Source organism: Salmo salar, chromosome 01 (genome assembly GCF_965601325.2).
Source record: "Salmo salar chromosome 01, fSalSal1, whole genome shotgun sequence".
Lineage (NCBI taxonomy): Eukaryota > Metazoa > Chordata > Actinopteri > Salmoniformes > Salmonidae > Salmo > Salmo salar.
Genome location: NC_138291.1, coordinates 182,340,761 through 182,367,955, shown reverse-complemented (window position 1 = coordinate 182,367,955; position 27,195 = coordinate 182,340,761). Strand labels below are relative to the sequence as shown.

The following is a 27,195-nucleotide window of genomic DNA, read 5'->3' as shown; positions in this document are numbered from 1 at the left end:
CCACAAGTACACCTCCAATTGACTCAAATGATGTCAATTAGCCTATCAGAAGCTTCTAAAGCCATGACATTTTCTGGAATTTTCCAAGCTGTTTAAAGGCACAGTCAACTTAGTGTATGTAAACTTCTGACCCTCTGGAATTGTGATACAGTGAAATAATCTGTCTGTAAACAATTGTTGGAAAAATGACTTGTGTCACGCACAAAGTAGATGTCCTAACTGACTTGCCAAAACTATATTTTGTTAACAAGAAATTTGTGGAGTGGTTAAAAAACGAGTTTTAAGGACTCCAACCTTAGTGTACGTAAACTTCCCACTTCAACTATAGCTAGTCTTCAACACTAATATAAAACTGTGACATACAGAGTTCAGAAAAAGTTGTAGAGAAACATGAAGAGATCAGTTTAAACCCTTCTATGACTGAGATCAAGGCTTGTCTTTTTAAATATCCATTCAATAATTCCTTGACACCATCGAGGGGTATTGACCATTTATTTCAGAGCAACATACTGTCAACATTTCTCCTCCAGTCATTGGTCTAACATCTTTACAAACAACATTCCTCCTCCAGTCATTGGTCTAACATCTTTACAAACAACATTCCTCCTCCAGTCATTGGTCTAACATCTTTACAAACAACATTCCTCCTCCAGTCATTGGTCTAACATCTTTACAAACAACATTCCTCCTCCAGTCATTGGTCTAACATCTTTACAAACAACATTCCTCCTCCAGTCATTGGTCTAACATCTTTACACACAACATTCCTCCTCCAGTCATTGGTCTAACATCTTTACAAACAACAATAAACGTAATGCAGGAAAAAGGGAACTAAATAACAGAACCCTGCGTCCCCCCCCCGGCGCCGTTCCCCCCCGGCGCCATGTCTTCTTGATTAGTAAACATGTAGTCCCACAGGCCCCCTATTCCCTATATAGTACACTGTATAGTACTACTATAGACCAGAGCCCTATTCCCTATATAGTGGTACTACTATAGACCAGAGCCCTATTCCCTATATAGTGCACTACTTTAGACCAGAGCCCTATTCCCTATATAGTGCACTACTTTAGACCAGAGCCCTATTCCCTATATAGAGCACTACTTTAGACCAGAGCCCTATTCCCTATATAGAGCACTACTTTAGACCAGAGCCCTATTCCCTATATAGAGCACTACTTTAGACCAGAGCCCTATTCCCTATATAGAGCACTACTTTAGACCAGAGCCCTATTCCCTATATAGTGCACTACTATAGACCAGAGCCCTATTCCCTATATAGAGCACTACTTTAGACCAGAGCCCTATTCCCTATATAGAGCACTACTTTAGACCAGAGCCCATATGAAGGCAATAGGGTTCCATTTGGGACAAAGACATGGTCTAATGTCTAACAGAAGGCAGACATGATGACCTCATTTCCTCCACAATGGTAGGATCCTCAGACCCTCAGACCCTGACCTGTGGAAAGGTCACCAGGACATGTAATAATGAGATCCTCAGACCCTGACCTGTGGAAAGGTCACCAGGACATGTAATAATGAGATCCTCAGACCCTCAGACCCTGACCTGTGGAAAGGTCACCAGGACATGTAATAATGAGACCCTCAGACCCTGACCTGTGGAAAGGTCACCAGGACATGTAATAATGAGATCCTCAGACCCTGACCTGTGGAAAGGTCACCAGGACATGTAATAATGAGATCCTCAGACCCTGACCTGTGGAAAGGTCACCAGGACATGTAATAATGAGACCCTCAGACCCTGACCTGTGGAAAGGTCACCAGGACATGTAATAATGAGACCCTCAGACCCTCAGACCCTGACCTGTGGAAAGGTCACCAGGACATGTAATAATGAGACCCTCAGACCCTGACCTGTGGAAAGGTCACCAGGACATGTAATAATGAGATCCTCAGACCCTGACCTGTGGAAAGGTCACCAGGACATGTAATAATGAGATCCTCAGACCCTCAGACCCTGACCTGTGGAAAGGTCACCAGGACATGTAATAATGAGACCCTCAGACCCTGACCTGTGGAAAGGTCACCAGGACATGTAATAATGAGATCCTCAGACCCTCAGACCCTGACCTGTGGAAAGGTCACCAGGACATGTAATAATGAGATCCTCAGACCCTGACCTGTGGAAAGGTCACCAGGACATGTAATAATGAGATCCTCAGACCCTCAGACCCTGACCTGTGGGAAGTCACCAGGACATGTAACAATTCTCCTCTGACACATCCTCAGTCTACACTTATTGATGCATGCTTTCTTCAGTTTGGACGACTCCACCGATGTCCATCCATCCAGGGCAGAGCAGTGGAGGACGTACGCTGTAAAGTAGGCCATGAAACAGTTAGGTAACAATACAATACATACATACATACAATACATGTGCCCAGAGTAGAAAACACAAGTAACTGAGTCCCGTGTATGGCAACCCTTTATATAGTGCACTACTTTAGACCAGGGCCCTATTCCCTCTATATAGTGCACTACTTTTGACCAGGGCCCTATTCCCTCTATATAGTGCACTACTATAGACCAGGGCCCTATTCCCTATATAGTCCACTACTTTTGACCAGGGCCCTATTCCCTATATAGTCCACTACTATAGACCAGGGCCCTATTCCCTATATAGTCCACTACTTTTGACCAGGGCCCTATTCCCTCTATATAGTGCACTACTATAGACCAGGGCCCTATTCCCTATATAGTCCACTACTTTTGACCAGGGCCCTATTCCCTCTATATAGTGCACTACTATAGACCAGGGCCCTATTCCCTATATAGTCCACTACTTTTGACCAGGGCCCTATTCCCTCTATATAGTGCACTACTATAGACCAGAGCCCTATTCCCTATATAGTCCACTACTTTTGACCAGGGCCCTATTCCCTCTATATAGTGCACTACTATAGACCAGGGCCCTATTCCCTATATAGTCCACTACTTTTGACCAGGGCCCTATTCCCTCTATATAGTCCACTACTTTTGACCAGGGCCCTATTCCCTCTATATAGTCCACTACTTTTGACCAGGGCCCAAAAAAGTGCATTATTAACAATCTCCTCCTCACCTATGATTGCGTCCACCGTTCTGCGGTCAAGAATCTTCTTGCCGTCGGGTACTTTCCCCCTCCTGCCGAAAGCCACCGCCCCTATGAGGTCTTCCTCGGTGAAGAAATGCTCGAATAGGAGATGAAAGAGTCTCATGCAGTTCCCTCTGGCCTCCTGAAACATGGCAGCTAGCTGCAGGGAGGACAGCAGGACTCCTGAGCCGGGGTAGAGCTGCTGCTGGCCCTGCATCTGCTCCCTGTGACGGCCTCGCCAGCGCGTCGGCTCAGGCTGGGGTTGAAGCTGTGGCTGGTGGGTCTCGAGATGGGACTGGGTCTGTTGCTGATGGCTGTTGGGTTGATGAATGTGAGGCTGGGGATAATGACTGGGAGCTCTAGCCTCATGGAACTGCCATGTCTCCGTTCTCCAATCCTCCGTTCTCCTCTCTTCCCCTCTCTCCGTTCTCCTCTCTTCCCCTCTCTCCGTTCTCCTCTCTTCCCCTCTCTCCGTTCTCCTCTCTTCCCCTCTCTCCGTTCTCCTCTCTTCCCCTCTCTCCGTTCTCCTCTCTTCCCCTCTCTCCGTTTTCTTCTCACGGAAAGACAGAACCTGGTGGATGACTGTCTGAAGACTCTGTAGCTGACCCAGGTCTGTAGAGAACAACACAGAGATTTACACACAAAACAAAAAACACAGAGCAATTTCTACAAAATGTGCCTAGAAGAAACCTTCCATCAATAGTGTCATTTGAAAACCGGCTTAGTTCCAAAATGGCCTCACCTATACTAGCAACAAACTCCTCAACCCGCCGCCGCTCCTCTGACGGGTCGCTGGTCAAGCAGTGACTTGAAGAGGTGGGCCAGAATAAGTCTAAAAAAATATATAAAAAAAGGAGAAGAGGAATCAGACAGGTTTTTAGAAAAGTTTATATAAATATTTTCAATTAAAAAAAATGTGGGAATATATGTCACTTTTTGGACGAGCCGAACAAACTCATAGAAATGAGTTATAGATCTGTCGCTGAGTTTAAGAAAAACGGCAGATCTGTTGTGTGTGTGTGCTATTTCTATGCTTCCTGTTCTTAAAGTTTAGTTTACGCGTTTTATTTTGTACACCAGCTTCAAACAGCTGAAAATACAATATTTTGAGTTATGGAGAAGATAATTTCACAGTGGTTTAGATGGTACAATAATTCTCTACACTATCCTTTGTTTTGTCACAAACTGAAATTAGGCAAACTCTAGAAATGTTTGCAACCAGGAAATGGCGGAGCGATTTCTACATAGTGCAGCTTTAACTATATTCCCTATAAGACATAATGACAACACAGTTTGGCTGTACATTTTTTTTTTTTTTTATTACAGTTTATTTTACACAGTATTCACTGTACAAGTTTGAGGGGCATCATTGAACAATGCCTAGTCATTGGTCCCCAACAGTCATTCTGATTCCCATGTCAAACAGACAAAAATTTAAAATGTGAGGAAAAAGTACTTCCTCTCATGGCTAACTACCAGGAAGTAAAAAAAATAAAAATAATTAAAAAAAATAAAAAAGACAGGCTGAGTGGGCGGGGAGCTTATATTCATGAGCTCTTTGAAAAACGCCTATGTCAAGCAACTTGGATGCAATGTTGCAGTAAAATCCTCTCAACCTAAATTTGGTGAAACACAAAGCATCAATGATGTGAAAAATGTTTTATACATCTCCCGTTTGTTATGCCATGCGGTTCACGGCAGCACTGACGGATGTGTTGACGTGAGTTTTGAACAACCCCCCCCCCCCAGACCTAGCTAGCCGGATGAAAGGGTAAACGAATGAGTAAACTTTTAATTATATTTGCTGCCACCCTACAGTCAGATTTTGGCACCAGTAGAGTAGCTTTGGAGCTATATAAACCACGCCCCTCTGCAAACACAGCATCTCTGATGTTGGTTATAAGCCCCTACTTATGTAAATTAGGCGAAGTAATAATCATGTTACCATTGGTCTATTAAAAAAAACGAGAGAGCTAAGGTGATGTCACCCTATCATCTTAATAATCCCGCCTCCTGAATCCAAGTGTTTGACACGTGGGACGGGACCAGTAACTTTATGATCAAACTTTAGCGATGTAGAAGCAACAGTCATTTATTCATACTTTGATCTGGTTTCATCCAAATCTCATCCAATTAAATGAAGAAAAAAAAAAAAAACATGATTTTTGATTGGTTTATGACCTTTAAAAGCACATTTAATTGGAAATGTACATACAAATAACTAACCATTTTTCTCAAAGTAAAAAAACAGCTCACTCCCATCTTCTTGGAACAGTCTGGTGGACCTGTAAAATGGGATTGAACACTTGTTCATTCACTGTTTCACATGAAGAAATGAAGAAAAAAAAAAAGTCTACTACGCAAATGGCACATTATTCCCTAAATGGAACCCTATTCCCTATGGGCACAGGTCAAAAGTAGTGCACTACTTAGGGAATAGGGTGGAATTTAGGACGGAAACATACAGTGCTCTCCTTAGTTATAGCATACAGGCAGTCAAATTTTTTTTATTAAATCCGATTTTACAGAACTACATTACACAAAATCAGCTAGAAATATATATATATATATATATATATCACTCAACAGAAAGGTTTAATAACTCACCTTATATTGAGATTAGTGGTGAGCAGGTCAGCCATTTCTTCTTCTTGTTAACTCATCCGCAACCTCCCGATTTAATGTGGTAAAAGTTTGCAATCAACCCTAACATTGAAAAAAGACGCTGTACAGTCAGAAAAAGCTGTTTTTTTTTTAGTTTTGTTTTTTTGGACAGGCCTTTTTAGATTAGGCTTATGTTTCTGCTTATAATTTCTGACATTTTGTCAGACTATTAGTTAGTCAACTTGTCTATAATTTGATATATGCAGGTTCTCTTCTGTCATTACGTGATGCCCTAGAAAACTAAACCTCACCAGCATAATGTCATAGTGTATTCAGACACCTTCCCTTTTTCCACATTACAGCCTTATTCTAAAAACGATTACATTATTAAATCCTCAATCTACACACAACACCCCATAATGACAATGCGACAACAGGTTAAACATTTTTGCACATATATAAAACATTTAAATAAAAACAGAAATGCCTTATTTACATCAGTATTCAGACCCTTTGCTATGAGACTCTAAATTGAGCTCAGGTGCATCCTGTTTCCATTAATCATCCTTGAGATGTTTCTACAACTTGATTGGAGTCCACCTGTGGTAAATTCAATTGATTGGACATGATTTGTAAAAGCACACACCTGTCTATATAAGGTCCCACAGTTGACAGTGCATGTCAGAGCAAAAACCAAGCCATGAGGTCGAAGGAATTGTCAGTGGAGCTCCGAGACAGGATTGTGTCGAGGCACAGATCTGGGGAAGGGTACCAAAACATTTCTGCAACATTGAAGCTCCCCAAGAACACAGTGGCCTCCATCATTCTTAAATGGAAGAAGTTTGGAACCACCAGGACTCTTCATAGAGCTGGCCGCCCGGCCAAACTGAGCAATCTGGGGAGAAGGGCCTTGGTCAGGGAGGTGACCAAGAACCTGACGGTCACTCTGACAGAGCTCCAGAGTTCCTATGTGGAGATGGGAGAACCTTCCAGAAGGACAACCATCTCTGCAGCAATCCACCAATCAGGCTTTTATGGTACACTGGTCAGACGGAAGCCACTCCTCAGTAAAAGGCACATGACAGCCCGCTTGGAGTTTGCTAAAAGGCACCTAAAGGACTCTCAGACCATGAGAAATAAGATTCTCTGGTCTGATGAAACCAAGATTGAACTCTTTGGCCTGAATGTCAAGCGTCACGTCTGGAGGAAACCTGGCCAATACCATCCCTACAGTGAAGCATGGTGGTGGCAGCATCATGCTGTGGGGATGTTTTTCAGCGGCAGGGACTGGGAGACTAGTCAGGATTGAGGGAAAGATGATCGGAGCAAAGTACAGAGAGATCCTTGATGAAAACCTGCTCCAGAGCGCTCAGGACCTCAGACTGGGGCGAAGGTTTACCTTCCAACAGGACAGCGACGTTAAGAACACAGCCAAGACAACGTAGGAGTTGCTTCGGGACAAGTCTCTGAATGTTCTTGAGTGGCCCGCCCAGAGCCCGGACTTGAACCCGATCGAACATCTCTGGAGAGACCTGAAAATAGCTGTACAGCGACGCTCCCCATCCAACCTGACAGAGCTTGAGAGGATCTGCAGAGAAGTGTCATGAAGTTGGCCTGTGGGTAAGGTTTATGACCCCCCCTCTCTCTCTGACTCTACTGAAGGACTCTTGAAAAGCCTTTGTTAAACAAAGAGTCTGGGAACATCAAACAAGTGGGGGGAAAGGAACCATATTTCGGTAATAGAACCAGTTGAAAATATGCGTTGGTACTTAATGAATATGATGTCAGTTCGGTTGTAATCTGAGACATTATGACTGATGACAGGACGACATAAACTGTACCTGGGAAAGTCTACACCCTCTAGTTATCAGATTCACATGGAATTGTTGTTCAATTTAAATTAAACTATTTGTGAAAAGATTAAATGTAATTTTAGCTTCTAAATGAGAGAATTGAGTTTTCATAAGGTTAGAGCTCTGTTCAATCAGTGGCCCTTGGCCATGCGTTTTAGATTATTGACCAGACAGGGGAGGTGATATTAATAATACTCTGAGTAAAAGAGAATGTTTTGGGATTTTCACCCTCCAGACATTATTTCCTAAAGGACTTAATGATGAAATGCCTCTGTGTGTTATGTTGTGAATTTGAACATTAATGATGTGGCTATTTCAGATTCCTCTGATGTTTTTTCGTACGATTAATGATTAATGAAAACTTGCTGTGTCCTCATTGTGGTTTTATGGGCGTGTTTAATGCGTCTTATTTATACACTTTTGTAGTGTTTGTGAAATGCATATTGTTACGTTTGGTAGCACTTATTTGTTTTTCCTTCGCCTCCAACCCCTTTCCATGCGTGGAACGGATGTGGGTGGGGCTAGGTCTACATAGGGGTGCCGATTTAAAAAAAAAAAATTCACAAAAGCTCTGACGAAGGCCTTGAGGCCAATACGTAAAGCTTATTGACCTGCTGAAAGGTGAATTCATCTCCCAGTGTCTGTTGGAAAGCAGACTGAACCAGGGTTTCCTCTAGGATTTTGCCTGTGCTGAACTCTGTTTTAAAATTGCCATTGGCTTCATGGTGAAATCCCTGAGCAGTTTCCTTCCTCTCCGGCAACTTAGTTAGGAAGGATGCCTGTATCTTTGAAGTGACTGGTTGTATTGATACACCATCCAAAGAGTAATTAATAAATGCACCATGCTCAAAGGGATAAGTATTTTTTTTTACCCATCTACCAATCGGTGCCCTTCTTCGCGAACCGTAGTAAAACCTCCCTGGTCTTTGTGGTTGAATCTGTGCTTGAAATTCACTGGTCGACTACGGGGTAGTCATTTAAAAATCATGCTAAACACTATTCCACACGGAGTCAGTCCATGCAACTTATTATGTGATTTAACTATAGGTTTGCCATAACAAAAAAGGGGTTGAATACTTATTGACTCAAGACCTTTTCAGCTTTTTATTTTTAATTCATTTGTAAACATTTCTAAAAAACATAATTCCACTGACATTATGGGGTATTGTGTTTAGATCAGTGACGAATCTACATTTAATCCATTTTAAATTCAGGCTGTAACAACAAAATGTGGAAAAAGTCAAGGGGTGTGAATACCTTGCTGACGTTCATTTGAAAAAGGGTCAGCAACATAACAACCTGGACCAGAGCTAGGGAGACCGCGACATAACAGCCCGGACCAGAGCTACGCAGGCCGCAACATAACAGCCCGGACCAGAGCTACGCAGGCCGCAACATAACAGCCCGGACCAGAGCTACGCAGGCCGCAACATAACAGCCCGGACCAGAGCTACGCAGGCCGCAAAATAACAGCCCGGACCAGAGCTACGCAGGCCGCAAAATAACAGCCCGGACCAGAGCTACGCAGGCCGCAACATAACAGCCCGGACCAGAGCTACGCAGGCCGCAACATAACAGCCCGGACCAGAGCTACGCAGGCCGCCACATAACAGCCCGGACCAGAGCTACGCAGGCCGCAACATAACAGCCCGGACCAGAGCTAGGCAGGCCGCAACATAACAGCCCGGACCAGAGCTACGCAGGCCGCAACATAACAGCCCGGACCAGAGCTACGCAGGCCGCAACATAACAGCCCGGACCAGAGCTACGCAGGCCGCAACATAACAGCCCGGACCAGAGCTACGCAGGCCGCAACATAACAGCCCGGACCAGAGCTACGCAGGCCGCAACATAACAGCCCGGACCAGAGCTACGCAGGCCGCAACATAACAGCCCGGACCAGAGCTACGCAGGCCGCAACATAACAGCCCGGACCAGAGCTACGCAGGCCGCAACATAACAGCCCGGACCAGAGCTACGCAGGCCGCAACATAACAGCCCGGACCAGAGCTACGCAGGCCGCAACATAACAGCCCGGACCAGAGCTACGCAGGCCGCAACATAACAGCCCGGACCAGAGCTACGCAGGCCGCAACATAACAGCCCGGACCAGAGCTATGCAGGCCGCAACATAACAGCCCGGACCAGAGCTACGCAGGCCGCAACATAACAGCCCGGACCAGAGCTATGCAGGCCGCAACATGTCATTATGCAGTAGGTCATCTTCCCGTAATCTCGTTCCGCTACTGAACGGAGAACGTATAGGGTTTAACAAAGCAAGACAAGACGGAGGAGAGTCTCACTTCAGATATCTCGTTTATTTTTGAGAGATGGCAAAATATGAATTTTTCATTCAAGACGTTTTAGTTACTTTTTCGCCCCCTTCAACTTGTTTTTCAAAAACATCCCAGAGCAGCTAGCTAGCTAAAAGCTAAGCTAGGTTGAAGATGCTGTAGCCAGCGACCTTCCACCTAATAATTATTATCAAAAAACTAAAATGACATTACCATCACAATAAACTACAAACAGGAGGCAACAGTCATAGAATAGAATTGCCTTAACAGCCAATGTGTATTATTGAACATGAATAAAATAATACTTATAGGAATGGGTCATTGTTTAAAAGTTGCTAACTATCCTAACTAACTATATATAAGTTGCTAACTATCCTAACTAACTATATATAAGTTGCTAACTATCCTAACTAACTATATATAAGTTGCTAACTTTCAAGTGGATTTTTCCCAGTCATATGTGGTAAATTCCCACTACCTTGGTTACGAACGCACCACGACACTACTTCCTTCAGTGCCAGACGCCCACTTGTGACGAATAAAAGGAGTTGTGTCTGTAGCACGGCAATGTGAAGGGCTGCACGACACACCTCCCACCCCGGGGTAATGCGACGGGCTGCACCTCCCACCCCGGGGTAATGCGACGGGCTGCACCTCCCACCCCGGGGTAATGTTGATGGGCTGCACCTCCCACCCCGGGGTAATGTTGATGGGCTGCACCTCCCACCCCGGGGTAATGCAATGGGCTGTCACTTAAGTAAGCGCAATTCATCGAAAACTTTTGGCTTGCTTATATAGAGCGAAGTTCGTAATGTGGCTCGAAGAACTTTCACGAGGTTCTGCCTGAAACCTCCTATTCTCAACCACCAAGAATGGTTTATATAAGCGGCTATAAACCAAAAGGCTATCAAAAAAAATTTAAAAATGATTATACGCATAGCCTACCTATCACTCTTGTAATGTCTTTGGTCCGGTCAGAATAAGCTGCTTGAATGCAGAAGGAAGAAGATGTTGTGTTTCTTTGCGTTTCCTCTTGCTCTGGTATACTGGGGTAATGTCTGTGTAAATGTGTCAACATATGAGGTGTTGGCAGCTACAAAGACTATTCTTGTTGAGCGTGGCGACATACTGTTAACGTTTTAGCCACAACTCACTATCACAGTTATAAATCTACTGGGAAGTCAAAATGTTCCCCCAAATGGAGATTTAAACGCCGGATGATCCTCCATTTCCTGTTTAAAAATCGACCCCACCACTCGCCATCGTACAGAAATAGTTCCTGGCTGCGCCTCAGAAAAAGGATAGTTTGAAATGCGCTAATTAAGATTTAAAATTTTGATTAACGTGCACATAGGCTTTAGTTGTTTTAACAAAATAGGCTGAAATTGTTTTTTTTCAGCTCAGATTTACTTGAGGAGCAGGGCCTGCCACACAGAGGGGGCAGCTCTGCCACACAGAGGGGGCAGCTCTGCCACACAGAGGGGGCAGCTCTGCCACACCACACAGAGGGGGCAGCTCTGCCACACAGAGGGGGCAGCTCTGCCACACAGAGGGGGCAGCTCTGCCACGCCACACAGAGGGGGCAGCTCTGCCACACAGAGGGGGCAGCTCTGCCACACAGAGGGGGCAGCTCTGCCACACAGAGGGGGCAGCTCTGCCACACAGTTTAGGCATAGCCTTTAAGCCTAGTATTTTTATTTTGTAAATATGTTTTTAAAGGTATTAGAGTTCACAGTGCGGACCGAACCAAGGTCCCCGTGTACCGTTACACCCTTAAGAGTCCTCCTACATGATTCACAGAGAAACTGTCATGTCTTCTAAAATCATAACACATGGGGGAAGATATGGAGCATGCAGCAGTGTAAATCTTATTGTCTATTGAGGAACGGGCCATATTACAACAACATACAGAAAAGACAGGGCTCTGAAATACACTACAAACACAGATACAAGTTTTCACCGGTATAGAAAAGGTGTAACAGTACATTATATTCTAGATATTTGTAATCGCTTTAATTGGTAGGTGCACTAAGCTCTCAGGTACACCACTCAGAAATGGTGAGGAGCCTTTTTGTGAGAATTGGTTGTGTTTGACAGCAGAACTAGTGTGGTGAGACACACACAGACAGAGAGGGCAGCTAGAGGGAGAGAGAGGGCAGCTAGAGGGAGAGAGAGGGCAGCTAGAGGGAGAGAGAGGGGGCAGCTAGAGGGAGAGAGAGGGGGCAGCTAGAGGGAGAGAGAGGGCAGCTAGAGGGAGAGAGAGGGCAGCTAGAGGGAGAGAGAGGGCAGCTAGAGGGAGAGGGAGGGGGCAGCTAGAGGGAGAGAGGGGGCAGCTAGAGGGAGAGGGAGGGGGCAGCTAGAGGGAGAGAGGGGGCAGCTAGAGGGAGAGAGGGGGCAGCTAGAGGGAGAGGGAGGGGGCAGCTAGAGGGAGAGAGGGGGCAGCTAGAGGGAGAGGGAGGGCAGCTAGAGGGAGGGCAGCTAGAGGGAGAGGGAGGGCAGCTAGAGGGAGAGAGAGGGCAGCTAGAGGGAGAGAGAGGGGGCAGCTAGAGGGAGAGAGGGGGCAGCTAGAGGGAGAGAGAGGGCAGCTAGAGGGAGAGAGGGGGCAGCTAGAGGGAGAGAGAGGGCAGCTAGAGGGAGAGAGAGGGCAGCTAGAGGGAGAGAGGGGGCAGCTAGAAGGAGAGAGGGGGCAGCTAGAGGGAGAGAGAGCAGCTAGAGGGAGAGAGGGGGCAGCTAGAGGGAGAGAGGGGGCAGCCAGAGGGAGAGAGGGGGCAGCCAGAGGGAGAGAGAGGGCAGCTAGAGGGAGAGGGAGGGCAGCTAGAGGGAGAGAGGGGGCAGCTAGAAGGAGAGAGGGGGCAGCTAGAAGGAGAGAGGGGGCAGCTAGAGGGAAAGAGGGGGCAGCTAGAGGGAGAGAGAGCAGCTAGAGGGAGAGAGGGGGCAGCTAGAAGGAGAGAGGGGGCAGCTAGAGGGAGAGAGGGGGCAGCTAGAGGGAGAGAGGGGGCAGCTAGAGGGAGAGAGAGCAGCTAGAGGGAGAGAGGGGGCAGCTAGAGGGAGAGAGGGGGCAGCTAGAAGGAGAGAGGGGGCAGCTAGAGGGAGAGAGGGGGCAGCTAGAGGGAGAGAGGGGGCAGCTAGAGGGAGAGAGGGGGCAGCTAGAGGGAGAGAGGGGGCAGCTAGAAGGAGAGAGGGGGCAGCTAGAAGGAGAGAGGGGGCCGCCAGAGGGAGAGAGAGAGCAGCTAGAGGGAGAGAGAGAGCAGCTAGAGGGAGAGAGGGGGCAGCTAGAGGGAGAGAGAGAGCAGCTAGAGGGAGAGAGAGCAGCTAGAGGGAGAGAGAGGGCAGCTAGAAGGAGAGAGGGGGCAGCTAGAGGGAGAGAGGGGGCAGCTAGAAGGAGAGAGGGGGCAGCTAGAGGGAGAGAGAGCGATGTTAACTGTACCTGTAGCCTCTCCTTTGGTCTCTGCTCCCAGGAGGTCCAGGTCAGGGTTCATCCCACTGGGTGAGGAAGGAGTCATGTTCCCCAACGGCCCCTCGGATCCTCCATGCTTCAGCAGGTCCTCCATCAGCTCACTACCTGCCCCAGGGAGGGTGCTCAGGTCCCGGGTCGACACCGAGGACAGGTCCTGGTGTCTGGGAGAACTAGCGCCCATCATGGAAGGTTTGGAGACAGAGCTGGAGATAGAGCCTCGGAGAGGTTTGTGAGGAAAGGAGCGCCCCAACACAGACAACGACACGCCACCAACCAAACAGTCGGCGTCCAGCTGGGAGGGTTTGTGTGGCAATGCATGGTGGGACAGAGAGTTGTTATTATTAGGTTTTGGGGACTGGGAGACTGAGTGAGAGGCCAGGCCAGAGTCAGTACCTACCACTGCTGCTAGCTGGGCTTTAGGTACTGTGTAATAGTCCTCAGAAGTCTCCTGCTTGATCTTCTTCACTGACTTGTCCCCCTGTCCCCTGTCCTCAGACCCTGGTCTCTGGGGGCCGGGCATTCCCCCCGGGGGTCCCCTCTTCCTGGGTCTGTGATGAGGCTCGTAGTCTACGTCTCCATCCTCGTCCGTCGTGGCTGAGGACTCACAGACGATATCAAACAGGTTGCTGTTATATTCCTCAGTGTTGTCGTCGGCTTCGGTGTTGTCGTCGCTGCAGTTGGAGAAGTCGCAGGAGTCCCGGGTCTGGCTGCTGTCGCCTCCCTTGGCCTTGGTGGAGCGGCCCAGAAACCTCTCACCTCCTGGGCTGCTCTGACGGGCTGAAGCCCCTCCCTGGAGACTGAGGCTGTCTGAGTTGATGCTACGGCTGTCCTGGTAGCAGCCACCCCGCTCCTTTAGAAATCAGAATTAACAAGTACATTTGACATGGATCAGGAATTTGACTTGGTGGAATGGCACTGACAACATAATATACAGAGAATACAGTGCATTCAGAAAGTATTCATACCGCTTGACTATTTGCCACATTTTGTTACGTTACAGCCTTATTCTAAAATGGATTAAATTGTTTTCTTCCCCCTCAATCTACACACAATACCCCATAATGACAAAGCAAAAATAGGTTTAGATTTTTTTGCAAATGTATTAAAAATTAAAAAAAGTATTCAGACCCTTTGCTATGAGACTCTAAATTGAGCTCAGGTGCATCCTGTTTCCATTGATCATCCTTGAGATGTTTCTACAACATGATTGGAGTCCACCTGAGGTAAATTCAACTGATTGGACATGATTTGGAAGGGCCTTGGTCAGGGAGGTGACCAAGAACCCGATGGTCACTCGGACTGAGCTCCAGAGATCCTCTGTGGAGATGGGAGAACCTTCCAGAAGGACAACCATCTCTGCAGCACTCCACCAATCAGGCCTTTATGGTAGGGTGGCCAGACGGACGCCACTCCTCAGTAAAAGGCACATGACAGCCCTCTTGGAGTTTGCTAAAAGGCACCTAAAGGACTCTCAGACCATGAGAAACAAGATTCTCTGGTCTGATGAAACCAAGATTGAACTCTTTGGCCTGAATGCCAAGCGTCTGGAGGAAACATGGCACCATCCCTACAGTGAAGCATGGTGGTGGCTGCATCATGCTGTGGGGATGTTTTTCAGCGGCAGGGACTGGGAGACTACTCAGGATCGAGGGAAAGATGAACGAAGCAAAGTACAGAGAGATCCTTGATGAAAACCTGCTCCAGAGCGCTCAGGACCTTTGCCCCAGTCTAAGGTTCACTTTCCAACAGGACAACAACCCTAAGCACGCAGCCAAGACAATGCAGGAGTGGCTTCGGGACAAGTCTCTGAATGTCCTTGAGTGGCCCATCCAGAGCCCGGACTTGAACCCGATCGAACATCTCTGGAGAGACCTGAAAATAGCTGTGCAGCGATGCTCCCCATCCAACCTGACAGAGCTTGAGAGGATCTGCAGAGAAGAATGGGAGAAACTCCCCAAATACAGGTGTTGCCAAGCTTGTAGCGTCACACCCAAGAAGACTCGAGGCTGTAATCGCTGCCAAAGATGCTTCAACAAAGGACTGAGTAAAGGGTCTGAATAATTACGTAAATGTGTTTGAGTTTTATTTGTAATAAAATGTGCAAAAAAAATATAAACCTGTTTTTGCTTTGTCATTATGGGGTAATGTTTGTAGATTGATGGGGGGAAAAAAACTATTTAATCAATTTTAGAATAAGGCTATAAACGAATCAAAATGTGGAAAAGGTGAATGGGTCAGAATACTTTCCGCTCTGTATTTGAATTTAATAATAATAATGTAATTTAATTTCTATGAAAAGGTACCAGTGAGGACAAAAGTCATTGATAATAATCTGACAATGTTTTAATGTCATTACATGAAGGATCATAATCAATAACATCATAGCTATAATCAATAACATTCACAAGTTGATTTAAAACTTGTTTTAACCTTTCATCATGGTTGGTAACTTGATGGATTTGTCCAAAATTGTGTGACATAATACATGACTTGCATTTTTTTAGCAGTGTAAATTGACGGTTAAATTAGACACTGAACTGGAACCAGGTATCTATCTGTTGGACAGTTTGGGTATAAAGATCTCATAACTACATAACATTTTGTGTCTCCTTATGTTACAGGTGAAAACGGTTTTCATGGAATGCTTCTAACCGAGAGTCACTACATTGACACTTAAAACCCTGTTCACTCATGACTGCACAGCCAGGCACGACTCCAACACCACCATTAAGTTCGCTGACGACACAACAGTGGTAGGCCTGATCACCGACAACGATGAGACGGCCTATAGGGAGGAGATCAGAGACCTGGCAGTGTGATGCCAGGACAACAACCTCTCCCTCAATATGATCAAGACAAAGGAGATGATTGTGGACTACAGGAAAAGGAGGACTGAGCACGCCCCCATTCTCATCGACGGGGCTGTAGTGGAGCAGGTTGAGAGCTTCAAGTTCCTTGGTGTCCACATCATCAAACTAACATGGTCCAAACACACCAGGGCAGTCGTGAAGAGGGCACGGCAAAACCTATTCCCCCTCGGGAGACTGAAAATATTTGGCATGGGTCCTGAGATCATCAAATGGTTCTACAGCTGCAACATCGAGAGCATCCTGACTGGTTGTATCACCGCCTGGTATGGCAACTGCTCGATCTCCGACCGCAAGGCATTACAGAGAGTAGTGCGTACAGCCCAGTACATCACTGGGGCCAAACTTCCTGCCATCCAGGACCTCTATACCAGGCGGTGTCAGAGGAAGGCCCTAAACATTGTCAAAGACTCCAGCCACCCAAGTCATAGACTGTTCTCTCTGCCACCACACGGCAAGCGGTACCGGAGCGCCAAGTTTAGGTCCAACAGGCTCCTAAACAGCTTCTACCCCCAAGCCATAAGACTCCTGAACACCTAATCAAATGGCTACCCAGACTATTTGCATTCCCCCCCCACCCCCCCCATTTGCATTGCCCCCCACTTTCATTTGTTTACCGCTGCGCTACTCTGTTCAAATCAAAATGTTATTGGTCTTACTTTCTGATGTAACAACCAGTCTATCACCCCTCAGATACTACAGTATTACTTCTGATGTATCATGTCTGTAGTATAATAATGTTCCAAGTTTAACCCAGAATCTAACAATAACTTTGAGGTCCTTGAAAATTACAATAAAGTGCTTGAAAAAGTGCCTGAAAGTCCTTGAATTTGACTGGGCAATGTCTTTATGAATCTTGCTTAAAGGATGTACAGTCCCAGACCTGTGGTGTCGTACAGTCCCAGGCCTGTGGTGTCGTACAGTCCCAGACCTGTGGTGTCGTACAGTCCCAGGCCTGTGGTGTCGTACAGTCCCAGGCCTGTGGTGTCGTACAGTCCCAGGCCTGTGGTGTCGTACAGTCCCAGGCCTGTGGTGTCGTACAGTCCCAGGCCTGTGGTGTCGTACAGTCCCAGACCTGTGGTGTCGTACAGTCCCAGACCTGTGGTGTCGTACAGTCCCAGACCTGTGGTGTCGTACAGTCCCAGACCTGTGGTGTCGTACAGTCCCAGGCCTGTGGTGTCGTACAGTCCCAGACCTGTGGTGTCGTACAGTCCCAGGCCTGTGGTGTCGTACAGTCCCAGACCTGTGGTGTCGTACAGTCCCAGACCTGTGGTGTCGTACAGTCCCAGACCTGTGGTGTCGTACAGTCCCAGACCTGTGGTGTCGTACAGTCCCAGACCTGTGGTGTCGTACAGTCCCAGACCTGTGGTGTCGTACAGTCCCAGACCTGTGGTGTCGTACAGTCCTAGACCTGTGGTGTCGTATAGGTGGAGTTATGGTCCAATTTGCATATATTCACTTTTATTCCTCCGAGTTCACATTTGGAACTGCATGAAAATCATTTTTATTTTGGTTTCAAACCATTTAGAAAATGTTTATCCCAACGTCACACATTGGCCCCATTATTTACAGGAAGACATACAGTTTACCTATAAACTCGTATAGTACCGGGTCAGACTCCCCTTTGCCTCCAGAAAAGCCAGACTTCGCCAGGGCATGGAAAGTTGCTCAATCGGTATCAAGGGACCTAAGGCGTGCCAGGGAAACCTTCCCCACTCCATTAAACCACCGCCACCAGCCGGTAGTGTTGACACCAGGCAGGATGGGGCCATGACTCATACTGCTTACAGAGCGCTCTGCCGCTTACGCTAAATACTGAGCGCCATCAGCTTGACAAAAGGAACCGGGATTCATCGGACCAGGCAATGTTTTTCCACTCCTCTATTGTCCAGTGTTGGTGATGGTGTACCCACTGAAGCCGCCACTTCTTGTTTTTAGCTGATGGGAGTGGAACCTGGTGTGGTCGTCTGCTGCAATAGCCAATCCGAGATGCCGTTTGTGAACACCACCGTTGTACTGCACCGTTATTTGCCTGTTCGTTGACCGCCTTTTATCTTGCACGATTCTTGCCATTCTCCTTCGACATCTCATCAATGAGCTGTTTTTGGCAACAGGATTGCCACTGACCAGATATTTTTTGTTTAAAATCGCACCATTCTCGGTAAACCCTAGACACTGTCGTGCGTAAAAATCCCAGGAGGCCGGCCATTTCTGAGAACCGGCGCATTGGAACTGGCACACCTGACACCGACAATCATACCACGCTCAGTCGTATAGGTCACTTGTTTTGCCCATTCTAACATTCAATAAAACAGTAACTGAATGCCTCGATGCCTGCCTGCTTTATATAACAAGCCACGTGACTCACTGTCTGTAGGAGTGAACCATTGTAGTGAACGGGGTGGTGTAAACTGGCCACTGAGTTTACATTACAGTGCCATAAATGCCTAACCTGGGCTCCAGTCTGTTTCTGCCCTCTTGCCAACCCAAACATGTTCAGCTTGTCAATAGACCAGTCAAAATCACAAACATCTGGGACTAAAAACACACCCACCTTCTGGCCTGTCTTACAGGTGGCGGGGAGGGGCCAGTGGTAGGCGTGGCCCGCGCTGCACCCCCACATGGCGGTCAGGGTCCCATGGGAACCCTCGGTAAGCAGGTGTTTGAGGTTCGGGATGAGAGCACAGATGGTGCCGTGACTGTGGGCCCAGCGGACCAACTTAGACAGGTTCTCTGAAGAAGTGTGCAAGCAGTCTTCCATCGTGAGTTGGAGTCGTTTCCCCCTATGGAAAAATGTATATTACTTATTCATACGTCCTGGTAATCCGTCTGGCCCAGCGGCTTTGTGAATGTTGACCTGTTTTAAAAGGTTTTGTTCACATCGGCTACCGAGAGCGTTATTACAGTCATCCATTGCAGCACCCAAAGAAAATAACACATTTAACATAGGTAACATTTTTCCAAGTATGAACTGACAGCGACTCGATGTAATTCAAAACAAACCTGTAAACAGGAAACCGTATATTCCAGAAGACAGGAGAACTAAGATAGTATCGCCAAGTTAAGGTTTACTGAAAAAAAAAAAAACTCTGTACTACACCAGACACATCTCATTCATTTGAGTCAGTAATGCCCAGAGCACGCTGGACCCCCTACCGGTGAACAATGAACTGAAAACTAACGATTCTAAGCCCCTTCGTTCAAATGTCGCTCATCATAGCGTATTGGAACTGAACCCTTATAAACGTTTTTAATTTTTTAAAACACTGACGGCGAGGAGGAAGGCAACACGCACCTTGTGAACCCAGGTGATGGACATGTGTTGATCGCTACGTATACAAATATAATTATTTCTTGATACATTTCAAACGAGGTCTAGTTGTGGCCACAACCAGACGAGATTGAATGATTCTTACATTTAAGTCATTTAGCAGACGCTCTTATCCAGAGCGACTTACAAATTGGTGCATTCACCTTATGATATCCAGTGGAACAACCACTTTACAATAGTGCATCTAAATCTTTTAAGGGGGGGTTAGAAGGATTACTATATCCTATCCCAGGTATTCCTTGAAGAGGTGGGGTTTCAGGTGTCTCCGGAAGGTGGTGATTGACTCCGCTGTCCTGGCGTCGTGAGGGAGCTTGTTCCACCATTGGTGGATTGCATTGCTTGAATGGCCCGAGGGTGATAAACACAATGTTGTTTGTAAACTGCAACCCAACAACCCAACAAATTAGGAGTTTGTTGAGCAGAGTATGTTTTGGTTCTACAAAGCTGTGTCCATCATAACATGAAACAATAAATGAATTGCTGTCATTTTTGCACCATGTGATCAATTATCAGTTGTAAACATGTATTTCTTCTTCTCTGTACTCATGATCGATAGTCCTGCGTGAATTTGACAGGCGGTGGTCAGAGCACGTCTCTGGAGCCACTGAGCCAGAGGAGCTTGTATTCATCCTGCTGTACTGTGCCCAGCACTAGCAGGTCAAAACGAACGGCTACAATGAACGAGTCACTTAGAAAAACTAATCATGACTCGACTCAGTAAGTCGTTCAAAAAGAAGGAATGGTTCGCAAACTGCACATCACTCACTAGCTACAAACAGAACCTATCTAGGGCCTAAAAATCATCTCTGAATTTTTCAAACTTATGGGTGTTCATGAATGTTTGAAATGCATTAATTGACCTTTGAATTGAACTAAGATTTTATTTTTTTATTAAATCGATAGAGTAAATGTTTTGTTTATATATTTAATTTTTTTTAAGTTCTCAAAACAGGCTTTGTTGTTCAATTAAAAAAAGGTAAATGAATGCATTTCAAAAAGTCTGGAATAATCTAATGAATTCAGGGGTTGTAAAATGATACCAAGGCTAAATATAAGCCTCCACAACCATAAGACCCACTAATAATATAATTATTTTATCAAAATAGTTTAACCTGCTTTTTTTTTGCAATAATCAGTGATCTGGCTTTCAAGTCTGTCTATGAAAACACCCTTATTGTTACAAATGTAACCAGAACCATGAATAATGCACATCTACTAATAATGACTACCTACTGGTAACAATATAGATCATTATAGACCAACTACTGGTAGCAATATAGATCATTATAGACCAACTACTGGTAACAATATAGACCAACTACTGGTAACAATATAGATCATTATAGACCAACTACTGGTAACAATATAGACCAACTACTGGTAACAATATAGATCATTATAGACTACCTACTGGTAACAATATAGATCAATATAGACCAACTACTGGTAGCAATATAGACCAACTACTGGTAACAATATAGATCATTATAGACCAACTACTGGTAACAATATAGACCAACTACTGGTAACAATATAGATCATTATAGACCAACTACTGGTAACAATATAGATCATTATAGACCAACTACTGGTAACATTATAGATCATTATAGACCAACTACTGGTAACAATATAGATCATTATAGACCAACTACTGGTAACATTATAGACCATTATAGACCAACTACTGGTAACAATATAGATCATTATAGACCAACTACTGGTAACAATATAGACCAACTACTGGTAACAATATAGATCATTATAGACCAACTACTGGTAATATTATAGACCAACTACTGGTAACAATATAGATCATTATAGACCAACTACTGGTAGCAATATAGATCATTATAGACCAACTACTGGTAGCAATATAGATCATTATAGACCAACTACTGGTAACAATATAGACCAACTACTGGTAACAATATAGCTCAGTATAGACCAACTACTGGTAACAATATAGATCATTATAGACCAACTACTGGTAACAATATAGACCATTATAGACCAACTACTGGTAACATTATAGATCATTATAGACCAACTACTGGTAACAATATAGACCAACTACTGGTAACAATATAGATCATTATAGACCAACTACTGGTAACAATATAGATCATTATAGACCAACTACTGGTAGCAATATAGACCAACTACTGGTAACAATATAGATCATTATAGACCAACTACTGGTAACAATATAGACCAACTACTGGTAACAATATAGATCATTATAGACCAACTACTGGTAACAATATAGATCATTATAGACCAACTACTGGTAACATTATAGATCATTATAGACCAACTACTGGTAACAATATAGATCATTATAGACCAACTACTGGTAACATTATAGACCATTATAGACCAACTACTGGTAACAATATAGATCATTATAGACCAACTACTGGTAACAATATAGACCAACTACTGGTAACAATATAGATCATTATAGACCAACTACTGGTAATATTATAGACCAACTACTGGTAACAATATAGATCATTATAGACCAACTACTGGTAGCAATATAGATCATTATAGACCAACTACTGGTAGCAATATAGATCATTATAGACCAACTACTGGTAACAATATAGACCAACTACTGGTAACAATATAGCTCAGTATAGACCAACTACTGGTGACAATATAGATCATTATAGACCAACTACTGGTAACAATATAGACCATTATAGACCAACTACTGGTAACATTATAGATCATTATAGACCAACTACTGGTAACAATATAGACCAACTACTGGTAACAATATAGATCATTATAGACCAACTACTGGTAACAATATAGATCATTATAGACCAACTACTGGTAGCAATATAGATCATTATAGACCAACTACTGGTAACAATATAGATCATTATAGACCAACTACTGGTAGCAATATAGATCATTATAGACCAACTACTGGTAGCAGGCATTATAGAAAATGAACAGGCCTCAAACAACATCTTGGCCATGTTCTGTTATAATCTCCACCCAGTAGAGGACTGGTCACCCCTCAGAGCCTGGTTCCTCTGGTCTACCCAGTACAGCCAGTAGAGGACTGGCCACCCTTCAGAGCCTGGTTCCTCTGGTCTACCCAGTACAGCCAGTAGAGGACTGGTCCACCCCTCATTGCCTGGTTCCTCTCTAGGTTTCTAATCTCCACCCAGTACAGCCAGTAGAGGACTGGTCCACCCCTCATTGCCTGGTTCCTCATCTCCACCCAGTACAGCCAGTAGAGGACTGGTCACCCCTCATTGCCTGGTTCCTCTGGTCTACCCAGTACAGCCAGTAGAGGACTGGTCACCCCTCATAGCCTGGTTCCTCTGGTCTACCCAGTACAGCCAGTAGAGGACTGGCCACCCCTCATAGCCTGGTTCCTCTGGTCTACCCAGTACAGCCAGTAGAGGACTGGCCACCCCTCAGAGCCTGGTTCCTCTGGTCTACCCAGTACAGCCAGCAGAGGACTGGCCACCCCTCAGAGCCTGGTTCCTCTGGTCTACCCAGTACAGCCAGTAGAGGACTGGTCACCCCTCAGAGCCTGGTTGCGCTCTACCCGGTACAGCCAGATGAGGACTGGCCACCCCTCAGAGCCTGGTTCCTCTCTACCCAGTACAGCCAGTAGAGGACTGGTCACCCCTCAGAGCCTGGTTCCTCTCTACCCAGTACAGCCAGAAGAGGACTGGCCACCCCTCAGAGCCTGGTTCCTCTCTACCCAGTACAGCCAGAAGAGGACTGGCCACCCCTCATAGCCTGGTTCCTCTCTAGGTTTCTTCCTAGGTTCTGGCCTTTCTAGGGAGTTTTTCCTAGCCACCGTGCTTCTACATCTGCATTGCTTGCTGTTTGGGGTTTTAGGCTGAGTTTCTGTACAGCACTTTGTGACATCGGCTGATGTAAAAAGGGCTTTATAAATACATTTTATTGATTTTCCACAACATGTTCATTGATCTTCTCGTTTTAGTAGGGTCTTCTCTGTTCAACATGTTCATTGATCTTCTCATTTTAGTAGGGTCTTCTCTGTTCAACATGTTCATTGATCTTCTCGTTTTAGTAGGGTCTTCTCTGTTCAACATGTTGGGAGTTGAGACATAAATAGGGAATCATTAGAAAGGTCAAGGTCTCCTCTATTACAGTAAAATAATGTCTCAATGTTTTTCAGTGTCCATATGACCGATTGTATTGGACCAAACCTCAAATGCAAATAGCGAGTTAATTAAAACGGCTTGTTGTCATAGAGGAAGAAGATAATCTTTCGTCTTTGTTGTGAGTGGCATGGGGAGGGGCTTGGCGTCTGTCACGTGACCAAAAAGACTAAAACACTCATGAAAAACAGAAGCAGTTGACAGCATAATTTTCAATTTAAGTTTATAGGAATATACAACTGAATTTTTAACATTCATTTCCAATGGTATTGTACTTAATCTGGTACAAAATATATATATATATATTTTTTTTTTAAACTGCTGAATGTGTCCAAAAACATACTGTGATTTATTTGTTGATGATCTACCAGAAATATCCAAAACGGGGTTTGCCCTGCCTACTATCCTGTAATGGCTAATGGAGCCAGTTACAGCCCGCCCGCAACAGTCCGCTCACACTCACCGCTGCTCAACTCCATAGTAATTTGTAGAGTTTAAGGCCTTTGTGCGGACTGTACGTCAGATTCACTGTGTGCGATGTTAATTAAAATCTGGACATCAACCTGGTTAAATTGGTACGGGTTTGTCATCACATTCTGCGATTAGCTTGAGATGCAACACCAGCCGATGTTTTTATTTCATTTATTTTACCGTTATTTTACCAGGTAAGTTGACTGAGAACACATTCTCATTTACAGAAACGACCTGGGAAATAGTTACAGGGGAGAGGAGGGGGATGAATGAGCCAATTGTAAACTGGGGATGATTAGGTGGCCATGATGGTATGAGGGCCAGATTGGGAATGTAACCAGGACACCGGGGTTAACACCCCTACTCTTACGATAAGTGCCATGGAATCTTTAGTGACCTCAGAGAGTCAGGGCACCTGTTTAACGTCCCATCCGAAAGATGGCACCCTACACAGGGCAATGTCCCCAATCACTGCCCTGGGGAATTGGAATATATATATTTTTTTTTTTAGATCAGAGGAAAGAGTGCCTCCTACCGGCCCTCCAACACCACTTCCAGCAACATCTGGTCTCCCATCCAGGGACCGACCAGGGCCAACCCTGCTTAGCTTCAGAAGCAAGCCAGCAGCGGGATGCAGGGTGGTATGCTGCTGGGCTTACGTCAACACCAGCCGATGTAGGCTATGCCAACTGCAGCGGCGTATTTGATCTGTACCAGCAGCGCAAGCCTCTCTCTATGGTTGTGCGCGAGAGAAGTGAGTTCAGAAAAACAGAAAGTATGCATCTGTAAAAAGTTTACACATACAAACTTCATATGTCCCAAGTCAGAATCAAAATAGGCTTCCCCAAAATAACATGGTAGAACGTTTATTTTGATTGGAGATTTTCTGCATTTATCAAAATCCCATCATGTAAACAAGATTATTAGAGAAATCGGTTCTTTCTTGCACAGCATGTAAATGTTTAAAACCAAACTATTATATTATTCTGACTAATTGTGTGCATACTCAGTGTTCCTATTGGTCAGTCACCGGGATCAGCTCGGAACACCTGCCACACTACACGATGAAGACGCCACCAGAACTGTGTCAGAGCCTACGAATGTAATTGTACTTAAAACAATTTATTTTTAAACTTTTTTTCTTTTAAAAATCGGCAGACCTAGACCCCGTTACACTGAACGAGCCAAGATGTCCAACAATCGTTTACGACTTAAGAATTTGCCAATGATGTGGAAATGTTGTCTGAGAAGGCAAAAATCACTGCATAAGACAGCTAAAATCGTACCATCTGTAGAGGGCTTAAGGCCAGGCATACACTACACAATTTTGCCATCCCAGATGAATTTTCATGATCTGGGTAAAATCCTATGAACTTGGGCTAGGATCATTACATCGAGACTCGCATAGTTCGAGCAGGTCAAGGACGCACCAATGATGGCTGTTCTGTTCTCCAGACCCCTGTCTGATGTCCTGATCAGTCTCTGACATGTCCTAAATGTTGGTTGTGCATTTTATAGTATGAGCATTGCTTCGGCATGATTGGGCAAGGACTGCTGCCAATAGCCATGGAGCATTCAGCATGTGAGACCAAAACAATGGGCGGATTCAATCATGTTGAGCCGGGGCCTCTACCTGTCACATCTGGCGGGGAGGGAGGCATGCCCTTCTCAAATGGAACAGCTCTGTCATGTTGTCAACAAGGCAGCATGGTGCATCGTCCATAAACATACATCTCTTTTCCATAAAATACATATTTTCATTTTCATTGGGAAGGAAGAAAAAAAAACGTTTTATCAAAAGCAATCCCTTTTGCAAGGGAAAACAGAATCCTTGGCACTTAAGTAAAACCTCCACTCACCCGAGGCAACAGGCCAAGCAAAACGAACCAATATTACATACGCGTTACATGACAGAAATAAACAATAATAGATGACATGAAATCAAGACCATATTCTGCGCCTCAGACTTTTTTGATGTTTCTGCACATATTTGTTTTCTTCCTACGACAACCGAGAAGAGCAGGTCAGGATCAACTAGGGAATCATTGTGTAATGTGAACACCCACGTCCTGGGGTTTAGGATGGATGGATGGGAGGAAAGATTGGGGACAAGGACATCGGGAAATGTGAGCACGTCCAAGTTGTTAAGTCGTCTAGTGTATGCCGATTATAAGTCAACTAAGGCAAAGAACGGCCTACTGTTAAAGTTGTTAGATATATATATATATATAACAACCAAATAAAAATATGGTTCATAGGCCATTTCGTTATCAGTGGCTAGCACATTGATTTAACGTTAGTTCTGGGCTGGCTAGTCATTTCAACCATTCTGCATTTCGCTATCTAGCTAGCTTGCTAATTATCTAGCTGGGCCCGCGGCTAACATAACACACTCGAGTTAGCCAGTTATCTTGCTAGATATTCAGCTATTTCAAATCAACAGCAGCCAGAATAACAACGGCCCGGCTAGCTACGTTCGTTAGCGTGATCCGACTCCTCATAGAACAAAGAGACGCCTAATCTCTCTGTATTGTCAATAAACACTTACCTTTACACCGGAGACTCTTCATATAGCTATTTCTTCTAACATAAAGGAAGGAGTTGTTTGGGATGATGGTAAGTAACACAGCGGTCAACTAGCCAAGCTAGCTGGATAGCTTCTTCTTCTTCTTCTCCTAAAACATATAAATAAAAGACGTTGAAGGGGCACGAGGCCTAACCGGAAATACGTCGAATCGGATATGTAGCTGCGTCATCGGGTTTTTTTTCTCGCTTTTTTGTAGCTACGTCATCGTGTGGCCACGACAGATGAAAAATGTAAATCTTATTCATAATAAATACAATACATGACAATTTTGTAACATATACAAAATGGAAGGATGAGAAACTTTAAAGACAATGCATGGGTTGATGTTAGGCTCATTGTATACTTGTTTTAACAAAACAAGAAAGTTAAACTTATTATTATTTTTTTTTTTTTAAAACATGTTTACATTCATTAAATCAATAGGGAGAATTAAAAAAAGAACTCACACTAGCTATTTGTTTTTTGTTTGTTTCAT

General features: G+C 44.9%; 1 protein-coding gene across 3 annotated transcripts in view; it reads right to left on the bottom strand.

The window, feature by feature from the left end:
* The window catches only part of LOC106572866 (uncharacterized), a 36,881-nt gene extending 10,006 nt beyond the window's left edge, over positions 1-26,875 (bottom strand). For 2 of the 3 annotated variants that reach the window (XM_045694185.2, XM_045694188.2), the window contains exons 1-3: positions 26,682-26,875; positions 18,726-18,954; positions 13,275-14,154 (exon numbers count right to left, since the gene is read on the bottom strand). In XM_045694185.2, coding sequence (XP_045550141.1) covers positions 13,275-14,154; positions 18,726-18,932 — 1,087 coding nt within the window. In that variant the 5' untranslated portion in view covers positions 18,933-18,954; positions 26,682-26,875. Of the gene's footprint in view, positions 1-475; positions 2,339-3,084; positions 3,709-3,838; positions 3,929-13,274; positions 14,155-18,725; positions 18,955-26,681 lie in introns of those variants that run through there. The other variant, XM_045694171.2, reaches the window with a different exon arrangement.
* Between the last annotated feature and the right edge of the window lie 320 nt (positions 26,876-27,195).